This window comes from Carassius carassius, chromosome 9 (assembly GCF_963082965.1).
Source record: "Carassius carassius chromosome 9, fCarCar2.1, whole genome shotgun sequence".
In the NCBI taxonomy this organism is placed as follows: Eukaryota; Metazoa; Chordata; class Actinopteri; order Cypriniformes; family Cyprinidae; genus Carassius; species Carassius carassius.
Window position 1 is genome coordinate 35,380,644 of NC_081763.1, and position 12,255 is coordinate 35,392,898.

Genomic DNA, 12,255 nt, shown 5'->3' on the forward strand with positions numbered 1-12,255 from the left:
ATAAAACTAATAGAGAGATACACCCACGATCAGATGATAAGAGCAGATCATTTGTAACTCTAAGGACAAAGGCTATTCATCTTTGCACCAATAAAATGTGCAAATATTTCTGTTTTACAACCAAATTATATGTAATTTGTAAATGAACTTAAATATGAAAGTGTTACTTACTGTGTCATACACGCTCTAAAGTGCCCATGACTGGGATGGGCCTAAAGTTTGGTGTCAATATTCTAAAGCATTGCAGAGATAAAATCGTTTTGTCTTTGTGCCATCAAATTTGTCAATGTGTTAAACAAAAATGGTTTTGCTAAAAGTCTAACCAATGATCTAGAAGGAGTTTGAAAAAGAAGATTTTTAAAGATTTTTCAGAACGGCGCACTGCTAGTCTTAAGGGGGTCACACACCGGACGAGAAGCGCAGCTCCACGTCTTTAAAATTTGAACACATTATTCTCTATGAGTGTACACACACTGGTGGCGCCATTCGGCGTCTGTCCGTGGCGCACAGCTACGACTCAGAACACTGTTCAAATTCCTGCCGCGCCACAGAGCTCCATCTGCATAGTTTTATATTAAAAAACATCATATTTGTTTCAAATCGATCTTCATACAGTATACCAAGATACCACTGCTGCAAAATACTACTTATATTAGTTGTACAGCTTGAATAAAATGTAAACATATATAATTAAATGTATAATAAACATAGTCCTTTTAATCTTTTATTTTTCTCTTGAGACATTTTTACATATGCAAAATATTACAGTATTTGATGTGATTACATTTAATGTCGTCGGCAGCCACCTAGTGGATTTACCAGGTCACAACCGTCACAACACACAATAGATGAAAAACGAATCAACAACGAAGGGAAATACCCAGAATTATATGAAATCAACCATAGATTCTTCAAAGACAACATGAGGAAGTCAAAAACGTGGAGGAAGATTGCGTTTGTCATCGTTATTTCAGGTAAGAATGTCTAATTTTCAATCTGAAGTAAAATGTTTAGTGACAGTCCTTAGAAACGTTAAGAAATAAGCATACCTATATAATTCTTTTTAGCTTCTTTGCTTTTATTGAACAAACAAATCAGTATTAGTAGCTACAGCATTAGAAATTTTGAAATTGCTTATAATAATACAAAACAATTGATGAATGGCGATCTAGAATGATAATCTAGACTAAATTATAACACAGATTATTTTCATTAATTAACGTTCAAAACTCAGTAATTATTATTTAAAATAATAATAATAATAAATGAATTAAAACTCAATAATCTTGCTGCTCCCCAGACAGCAAGCAGTTTCGGCCCAGATCTGGCCCACATTTGGCCCGCATGGATTTCACACGGACCAGATGCGGGCCATTACTTGGCCGAAACTGCTTGCTGTCTGGGTCAGAACTTGATTCAATATTGAGCTCCAGTGTATAGAATGTGCGCGTCTGGTGTGCGATACCTCCAGTTGTCCTACATGTGGCGCGACACGACGTGACTCTGCGTTTCTCGTCTGGTGTGCGACTGCCTTTACTGTCTGTGGCATAATCAATATGTTAATGTGTTAGTGTGTTATGTTATGGTTAGATTTACACTTTTCATAAGAAACACGGGAGGAACAGAGCTCAACACAACACTTACATCAGTCAGCGCTCGGCTCTTGGAGGAAAAGTTTGATCTGTTGAGGTGGAAACAGAACAACTAAACTGAGCTGATCTCAGTTCTCCATTACGACTGGCATACTGTTACTAGCTACTTTAGCAGCATTTCAACACTCAGTTGGTCAGTTCAGAGGAAATGAACAAAAACGGGAAGAGCTGATAGTGTTTAAAGAAAGAGTTGAGAACATATAATAAAGAGAAAGACTGAGAGAAAGAGAAAATGTCTGATAATAATGATCTGTGTCTGCTGGGACTGATCTTTCTCTCTTCACTTCTCACAGGTAAAGAAATCTGTGTTTTCTCTTCAAGACATTCACTGGACACTTCAGTCTGAGAAAGATGATCAGTTTATTCTTGTGTTTCATACAGAACATACTGGATTATACCTGAACGCACTAAAACTAGACAGTTTCACACTCAAACATCTGATGCTGAGTTAATTTCATATTGAGAGTGTTTTTGTGATTTGAACAGCTCTCTGATGAAGAACAATAGTTTATTCTGAGAGTGTGTTGTTTGCATTCAATTATAAAAAAATACTGTATGATCTGACTCTTCTGCTTTCTATGCTGGTATGTTTTATGTTTTCATTTATTAATATATAACATACTGATCAGATGTTCTTGTGTTTCAGGTGTCAGTGGAGTGGATGATGATCATGTGTTCATCAGTTCTGGTGAAGATGTCCGTCTACCCTGTAATAATGCTCTTCATGACTGTACATCAACTACATGGAACTATAACAGATTCAGTCATTCAACAACAGTTGAACTGATTCGTTTAGGTATAAAGAAAGACACAGAGAGACATGAGAGACTGAGTCTGGGGTCTGACTGCTCTCTGAACATCAGGAACATCTCAACAGAAGATTCTGGATCTTACAGCTGCCAACAATGGACTGGTGTGGGTGGACCACGACTAAGACCTGATGCTGGTGTTTATCTGCATGTTCTTCATGGTAATGTTATGATTATGTGGTCAATTTAAAAAGGGTAAATTCTTGATTTAATCTCTCATGCTGATTGAAGAGTGTGTGATGTGTGTGTTATTCTGTGTTTCAGTCTCATCCTCACAGACTGAGATCAGTGCAGATCTCTCTGTGACTCTCTTCTGTCAGCTGTATTCATATCCTCGAGTCTCTTGTGGTGATTCGGTCGATTCTGAGAGAATTGATCTGTTCTGGGTGAATCAGGCTGGTGTTAAACTGAATATATCAGACTCCAGATATCAGATATCATCCTCATCAGATCACTGTATCATCTCTCTGACTACAACACTCCTGAATGAAGATCACAACAGAGAGTGGAGATGTGAAGTTACTCACAGAGATCAAGTCAAGAGCTCAGTCACATACACTGTCAAGACTTCAGGTGAGAAAACATCTCATCAATCAGTTTTAGAGCCTCATAATTTCAGTATCATTAAGGACTGTTAGTGTCACTGAAACAGAACAAACCGAGAAACAAAAGCTTCTTTCAGTCTGACAGAAGAAACTCAAAGCACTGCTGCAAACTAATGAACTGCAGTCGAGTTTAACAGTCCAGAACCTGCTGCTGGGAATAATGAAGAAACTGAGACTTGACAGCAAAAAAATAAAAATAATAATACAATAAATAAATATAATAATAATAACATGTTATGATCAAAGCTAAATATTATTGTCATAATGTACACCATAACCTACTTTTCATAATCTACAGCATAATCTACTTTTAGGAGCCGGAGACTAATTTTCCAAGAACCCTCATAAAAATAAAAGTGTTTCAGACTATAGTTAATGTGGTGGGAGAGTTTAACATAAAATGCTTGTTTTATTAGTTTAAACAGTCTTATTGTAATTACACTTACAATAGGTATACTGTAGTACCATTCATTGCAAACAACATTTATTTTCAATGCCAAGCCAATAACAAACTGATTTAAAGCCAAATTGTTCTGCTCTTGCTGCGAGTCATTTCCATGAATGAATCGTTAGTCACAATGTAGTATCTGGTTGCTATGTGCTAATATTCACTTATAAAGGCATCATTCACAAAAAGTCAGAACTGTGGCAGGGCAAAAACTTGTACATAATATCATCTTATTTCTCATGATCTGTGAATTGTGAAGGTGACTCGGTCTTCCGGTCCCAATATATTTTTTTCATAGTGACTCTTAATTTCATAATGCGTATAGATCCAAAGGTTAGACACTTAGGAGACTGAAGCCAGTGTCATCTTGACCTGCTTGATTCGTGAGTTTGGTCCTAGTCTTGTATTTATTCCTCAGGATCTCCAGGACAGGGTCTGGACAACCGTTTCAGATGTAGCCTAATGTGTGGAAAATATCACAATCATATTTATCCTGTTTCAGTGTTTTACACTGCTCCATCCTCTTTTTCTTGTGTAATAATGACAAGCTGGCTGTGCCAATGAACACCGGCCCAAGCCATTAGATAAACTAGCTTATACCTTTAAAAATGATCATACTAGACTTAAATGGAGTATTGTGAGTTTGTGAAATACTTCAGAATAACCATTTCTCCTTCCCTATTCTGCTTCCTTTGTGAAACAGCTCATAGTAAAGTTTCGGTCTGTTAACCCTTTACTGACAAATGGAAAGAATGAAAGAGTTAAAGAGACAAAGAGAGAAAGAAAGAAAGATAAAGAGAAAAAGAGTGAAAGAGAGAAGAATGTTTGCAATGAAGTTTTTGTTGAAAGATGAAGCAGCCGCAAACTATTTCATAAAGCTTTGTCTGTCAGTGACGGTTCTCCTTATAAATATAAATTTTTTTTATAAAATCCATGTCATTACCCTTTTAAAGAATCAGGAAAGGGTTAACAGATCAAAACTGTTCTGAGCATGACAGTCTAGCATGACCTGACTAGATGACCATTGATTGTTATTCACTGGCTCAGCCTGTTTGTCTTTATTACACATGAAAAAGAGGAACGAGCAACGAGACAGACTGAAACATGATAAAATGTGATATAGTGAATAGTAAAACAACAATTTCCAGTCCTAAAAATGTTTTTAAAAAGTTGTGGAATTTTATTTTACAAATCTCTGTATAATAGAGTTATATTTAATCAGGTCCTAAATTCTCTGTCTGTCATACGAAGACGACGCCCCTTGAGGAGGGGGATCCACCAAAATGAGGTGCCGGGTCAGATTTCGGAGGTGCCGGATCCAGATTGTTCCAGCACAAATTAAGCCCTGAGGCTACTGTCTCAGACTCCATGTTTGCAGGAAATAGCTGTTAACTGTGAAGAACACCTATTTTTAACTTTCCTGACCAGTGGATATACTGAAGGGTTTACAGATAAGACTGAGAAAAAATTCATAAATCAAGCTGGTCAAGCTGACACTGGCTTCAGTCTCCTATGTGTGCAACTTTGCAGCTATAAGCATTATAGTCACTATGAAAAAACGGAGCAGTTTGTCCAATAACATGCAGGTATTTTACATAATCAACCAATCGTGGGGCTGCGTGTGAGAAGGTGAGATCTAGACGGAACTATCAAAGCGATGCAAATATGAGCACGTGTTTGTTCGTTCGATTGACTTGAAGCCTCACTGCGCACAAATCAACAACAACAAAAAAAAGTGCGCCACAATGCTTCAAGTCAAATGAACGAACAAACACATGAAAGCGATTCAAAAGCATAAGGAGCCAAAAGCATAGCTCTCATGGATGTTACACAATGATCAGCCTGCACAGTGCAAATAGCCAAAACCTGGATATTTTAGGCATTATTAAAATCCTGGCTGGGATGTGTCCCGTACGAACGGCACATATGGTCACCCTAATTAATTTACATACACATGACATAACAACTAATCCCCTTTTGACTGATTTGCTTGATTCTAGGCCAGTGTTTTAGCTGTGACTCAATGGTGCTCTCTGCTGGTAGGGATTAGTAAGCTGGCGGATCGAACACTTCCGGTGGCTTCACTGTCTGTTGCAGTTTAGAACGGGATGAGCGATCCAGTCATATATAGATCAGTGGGAGCTACATTGTTTGGTGGAAGAATACTGTTTTTATTAATATCATTACATTTTAATTGCTCTGTTTTATTTTTTGAAACCTTGCTGCGTATGTGGAATAACTGTTTTATAAAAGCAATAAGCCCCGTGAAGCTGTGGTTAACACTGAATTTATTACAGCTAAGGGTGTTTACTGATCTTCGCATCATGCCTATCAACGCCCCTTAGCTGTTATAAATTCACTGTAAACCACGGCTTCACGGGGCTTAATGCTTTATTTTGGAACAGAGGACTGCAACACCTGAGTGCAGAGATCATGAAAAATTAGATGTGATATTATTTACTAGTCTTCGACAGCATACTGCAGATTCATATCCAAGAGAAATCTGATTACCAAACCATAAACTTTGTTCTGAAACCCTCAGTGAAAACTGACATGACACAGACATGAGAAATACAGCTATAAAAAACCTCAAAGTGCCTGCTTTAGAGTGTTTACGTCTGGCTCATTTGCCATTATGTACATCATATAAGTGACAATAAGGGATGTAAATCAGCACGTTTCAGAACATATTTGTCACGTACGTTGATACAAGAAACGAGGAGAGATCCAATTGCAGGTATGATGTTTATTTGAGGGCAAATCCAAAGGGGTAAACAGTCCAGGCAGGGTCAAAACCAGAATATCCAATAACATAACAAGAACATTCAGACAGAGCAGACTCAGGGAAGTATCACGACAAGGACTCAGACAGACCGGGTATAAATACACAGAAGGATAATGGGAAACAGGAGACAGGTGGGGAACAATCAATTACACAACAGGAGGAAGGTGACCAAATAAGGGAACAGGAAGGGGTAAGGTGACAGACACCGTGAGAAAGGAGGACACCTAGTGTACACCCAGGGAACACAACCCAGACACTGTGACAGAACCCCCCTCTACGGAGCGGCTTCCAGACGCTCCACGATAGACAAAACAGAAACCAGGAGGGAGGTGGACAGGCGGAGGCTCAGGGGGAGGGACGGAGGGTCAGAAAAAAGGGGAACAGGCACCAGAATGTAACACAAAACAGGGAGACCAGGAGGGAGGAGGACCAGAGGAGGTTCAGGGGGAGGGACGGAGGGCCAGACTAACAGAAAGGAACAGGGACAGAAATTAACACAAAAACAAAAGGAAAAAAAAAAACATGAAGCCCCCCCAGGGCAGAGCAGAAGACCCCCAAACCCTTGTGGTCAACGCCAGAGTCCTCCAGGGCGGAGCGGAAGACCACCACAACCGTGTAGTCAGGGCAAGCGCCCCCCAGGGCGGAGCAGAAGACCACCATGTCCGCGTGGTCAGAGCGGAAGCCCCCCAGGGCGGAGCAGAGGACCACCACGTCCTCGTGGTCGACGCCAGAGTTCCCTAGGGCGGAGCAGATGACCACCACGTCCGCGTGGTCGACATCGGAGTCCCCCAGGGTGGAGCAGATGACCACCACGCCCCTGTGGTCGATGCCGGAGTCCAACAAGGCGGAGCAGAAGGCCACCCAGTGACTTGACCTGACTCAGAAAGGTCCACGATGACTAGCCTTGTCTCTGGAAAGTCCATGGTAACTAGCCCTGTCTCTGGAAGGTCATCGGTGACTGGCCCTGACTCTGGACGGTCATCGGTGACTGGCCCTGACTCTGGAGGGTCATCGGTGACTGGCCCTGACTCTGGAGGGTCCACAAGCATCTGACTAGCCTCTGGAAGGTCAAACGGAACCTCACTCAACTCTGAAAATTCAACAATCACCTGACTCGACTCTGGAGGGTCCACTGGAACCTGACTCGACTCTGGAGAGTCCACTGGGACCTGACTCGACACTGGAGAGTCCACTGGGACCTGACTCGACAATGGGGGGTTCACTGGGACCTGACTCGACTCTGGAGGGTCAACTGGGACCTGACTCGACTCTGGAGGGTCAACTGGAACCTGACTCGACTCTGGAGGGTCAACTGGAACCTTACTCGACTCTGGAGGGTCAACTGGAACCTGACTCGACTCTGGAGGGTCAACTGGAACCTGACTCGACTCTGGAGGGTCAACTGGAACCTGACTCGACTCTGGAGGGTCAACTGGAACCTGACTCGACTCTGGAGGGTCAACTGGAACCTGACTCGACTCTGGAGGGTCAACTGGAACCTGACTCGACTCTGGAGGGTCAACTGGAACCTGACTCGACTCTGGAGGGTCAACTGGAACCTGACTCGACTCTGGAGGGTCAACTGGAATCTGACTCGACTCTGGAGGGTCAACTGGAACCTGACTCGACTCTGGAGGGTCAACTGGAACCTGACTCGACTCTGGAGGGTCAACTGGAACCTGACTCGACTCTGGAAGGTCAACAGGAACAAGCCCTGACTTTGGATGGTCGACGGTGACTAACCCTGACTCAGGAGGGTCCATGAACACCTGACTCGACTCTGGAGGGTCAACCGGGAACTGACTCAACTCTGGAAAGTCAATGGGCACCTGACTCGAATTTGGACTGCCTGTGGAGACATGAGACGCCTCGGCTTCGGGCACCGCCTCTGAAACTGCCTCGGGAGCGGTCTCGGGCACCGCATCGGGAACAGCCTCGGGCACCGCCTCGGCCTCCAGAACGGCAACGGACACTGCCTCGGCATCGGGCACCACCTCGGCCTCCGGAACAGCATCGGGCACCGCCTCGGCATCGAGCACCACCTCGGCCTCCGGAACAGCATCGGGCACCGCCTCGGCCTCCGGAACAGCATCGGGCACTGACTCGGCATCAGGCACCGCCTCGGCCTCCAGAACGGCATCAGCACCACCTCGGCCTCCGGAACAGCATCGGGCACCGCCTCGGCATCGGGCACCACCTCAGCCTCCAGAACAGCATCGGGCACCGCCTCGGCCTCTGGAACAGCATCGGGCACCGCCTCGGGAACGTCCTCCTGGACGGCAGCGATCCGCTCAGGAACGTTCTCCGGGCTTTGAGGAAAGGTAGACGCCTGTCTCCTCCTCCTCCGCCCTCTATGATGGCGAGTCGGTGACACATTGTCTGGAGACTCAGGCGTTGAGTCGGGCATCTTGTGCTGTGGCTCTAAGCTGGCGGCCATCTTGTGCTGTGGCGCTGGGCTGGCGGCCATCTTTTGCTGAGACGCTGGCTCAGTAGCCATGACGTGAACCGTCTTGGGAACCTCTAGGATCCTTGATAGCATCTCGAAGTACTCGAGAAAGGTGTCAGTGGCCATCTTGGGTGTTGGTGCTGAGCTGGCAGCCATCTTGCACTGTGGTGTGAGGCTGGCTTCCATCTTGCTCCGTGGTGCGGGGTTGGTGGCCATGTACCGCAGCGGCGCTGGGTTGGCGGCCATCTTGTGCTGTGGTGCTAGACCCGCGGTCATCATGGGCAGTGTCGCTGGCTTTCTCCTTCTGCCCTGGTGAGACGGCGGCTCTGGTCCCTCCCACGTGAGCCCAGAGTCAAAGGGGGGCCATGGTGGAGAGCGATGCTGGGCTTCCTCTCGCCCACCTCCTCCTCGGCGCCCTCCCCTGGTCCCGCGAAACACGACCAGGCAGGTTCCCTCAAATTGAATGCTTCTCTCCCGCTCGGTGGCTGGGGAAGAAGCGTAAATCGACATACCGCTGGATCTCAAGGTGACAGAGTCCTTCTGTCACGTACGTTGATACAAGAAACGAGGAGAGATCCAATTGCAGGTATGATGTTTATTTGAGGGCAAATCCAAAGGGGTAAACAGTCCAGGCAGGGTCAAAACCAGAATATCCAATAACATAACAAGAACATACAGACAGAGCAGACTCAGGGAAGTATCACGCAAATGACAAGGACTCCGTGACAAAGACTCAGACAGACCGGGTATAAATACACAGAAGGATAATGGGAAACAGGAGACAGGTGGGGAACAATCAATTACTCAACAGGAGGAAGGTGACCAAATAAGGGAACAGGAAAGGGTAAGGTGACAGACACAGTGAGAAAGGAGGACACCTAGTGGACACCCAGGGAACACAACCCAGACACTGTGACAATATTTTTTTTGGGGGGGGGTATTCTTTAGGGGATTGCACTTTGAAGATCGCATTCTTTCGTGTGATGCATCTGAACTAACATTCATATTTTACAGCTCGAGCTGATTCAAAGACAGAACCATTTTCTACAGAAGGTAATGCATAAAACATTAATGAAATATGTCAGTCACTTATCATCTTTGACTATAATAGAGATCAATCATTCCGTCTCTGACTATGTCTCTTCTTCAGTCGCAGTGATTTCTGTGTCTGTCGCTGTGATCGCTGTTCTTCTGGCTGCTGTTCTCTGGCTGATCTGGAGAAAAAGAGCTGGTGACTTTCTGATTCTCTCATTTCTAACAATTAAAAACAGTTCAGACCTCACCTTAATGATCAGCAGACAAGAACGTCAGGTTCAGATTGTGTGTTATTATAGAAATATGTGGATTCATTCATTCATTTTAATTCATCTGAATGATTCAACAAAATATCGCCTCTTGTGAAATCTGAACATTATTATCACTCTTAACATTCAGTGTTTCATCATAAATACTCATTTTACATGAGGAGTGATGTTTTTTTTTCAGAAAGTGACAGAGGGACTGGTGAAGCGGTGGTGAGTTCGGTAATGCCAGTGATTTAGATCTGATTTCTGTCTTTAGAGCTCAATAAAGTGACATTCGTGCAGTTTTAACTGTTTGTTGTCTGAAGGTTAAAGACGAGAATGATGATAAAGTGACGTATGAGACGATCAACATGGACACTCCTGCTGCTGCGAGAGAGCATGTGAGTCAAATAAAGCATAAGACATTCAGTCCTCCTCTATACTGTGACTGAGTGAACGCTTCAGTGTTATCTGATATATTACAGTATCAGATATGTCTGTTCTGTGTGTTAACTGTGCAGGAGCGGACAGATGATGTGACTTACTCTGAAGTCTCCTCTACCAGTAAAAAGCCTGTGAAATCACTCAAAGTGAGTAGATAGCAGCTCTTTCCCTTGTTCTTCATCACTGTCTGCTTCTCTCATCCATACGCTGCTGAGATGTAGCTCTGAATCTGAATCTCTGATAAAAACGCTCTTATAACATGTGTCCATGGTTCAAACACTGACGGAGAAACTCTGTGCTGTTCTTCCAGGATCATAATGACACAGTGACTTACGCTGCCATCAGATGAACAGAATATGAAGCACAGGATGAACTTTACAAGAACAAGAGCTTCACAAATAGACATTCATTAAGCAGATCACTGCATGAGCTCCTCGTATCAGCAGCAGACGAGACGTTTTCCACGACTGCTGAGATTCAGGGCTCTGCTGTTTGGAAGAATTAGACATGTGTATGTCATAGAACAGAACTTGAATTCAAAATCAAAGTCCTGTAAAAATTTTTTTTGATTTTTCAATTGAATGCAGTAGAGGCTACTCTTTCTTTCAGCATGCGTATAGGCTGTTTTATGAAGAAAAAGTTATCAAGTCAGAGCCAGATTTACCTCTTCTTGTGAAATATTACCACCCCAAAACAGCAAAGAAACACCATTACAGTTATTCAGCTTGCATTCAGTCTCTGAAGATTGAATGTAGTTCTTCACTCTTTTGAGAACGGAGGAAGATGTTTCATTCCTCTCATTGCTGATTCCAATATGTTATTTTATAGCAAATAAAAGATGCTTGAGCTACTGATATGCAGAATAATGCAGTTATTTGAGAGAGAGAGATTTTTGAAACACCTTTATTACAATTCAAAACACATTACGTTATCAGCCCCTACATTCTTAATTCAAAATCCTAACCAAAACAAATTAACAGTGCACATAAATAAAAAATTGCAAACTCTAACATCACATTAAGCCCTTTTATAACACTAAATTGTTTAAAAACTAATATCAAAATATCAGTAATTTCAATTAAAATTCTAGATTTCACCAGGTTAAAAAACACATTTGTAAATCACTACTTTAATCGTGTTCAATCTTTATTTTCCTGGTATCATAAATTGCCTATAAATTTTTGCCTGACCTAGAAGAAAATTCAACAACTGGCAGCAGAATCTGTGTTTGCGAATATATTTGAAACCGAAAATAAACACTTTCAGTGAAAAAAAAGTCTCATCAAAACGATTAAATAAACCAGTTAAAACTTGAAACAGTGAATCGAGCCTAGTGGAAAACAAACATGTATGAAATACAGTCTCCCTCTGGAAACAAAAAGGACATTGATCACTACTTCCTGGGTTTATAATTTGTCTATTGTATGTCTCCTACTTTCTTTGACAGGGATAATTTGTACAAAGCTCTCCATCCTGGTTTAATGTTGTCTCCTAAATGGAGAACAGTGTGCCTACAAATGTCAATTATATTATGCAAAAAAATAAAAATACAGAATTAGGCCCCATTAAAACCAAGATACTGTCTTTCTCACACTCAATCAGTTAACAAGTATAAATCTGGAAAAAGATTCATTACAATTTGGGGCAATTAACCCTTCAGTATTTTCACGCAACAATTTAACTTCTTCAGGTATAAGAGCTGACGTCCACTTTTCAAACAATTTGGCCATTACCCGTTTTGACTTTACCCCCAGACACCTGTTGAAAGCATCAACATTCTCAA

At 42.7% G+C, this 12,255-nt stretch overlaps 1 protein-coding gene across 1 annotated transcript; it reads left to right on the forward strand.

Moving 5' to 3' along the window:
* Positions 1-1,649: 1,649 nt before the first annotated feature.
* LOC132149792 (uncharacterized) lies at positions 1,650-11,326 on the forward strand. Its single transcript, XM_059559192.1, has 9 exons — positions 1,650-1,945; positions 2,299-2,622; positions 2,726-3,094; positions 9,745-9,798; positions 9,896-9,976; positions 10,231-10,259; positions 10,355-10,429; positions 10,550-10,618; positions 10,783-11,326. The coding sequence occupies exons 1-9, from the start codon at positions 1,885-1,887 to the stop codon at positions 10,819-10,821; spliced, it is 1,101 nt and encodes a 366-aa protein (XP_059415175.1). The 5' UTR covers positions 1,650-1,884; the 3' UTR covers positions 10,822-11,326.
* Positions 11,327-12,255: the final 929 nt, after the last annotated feature.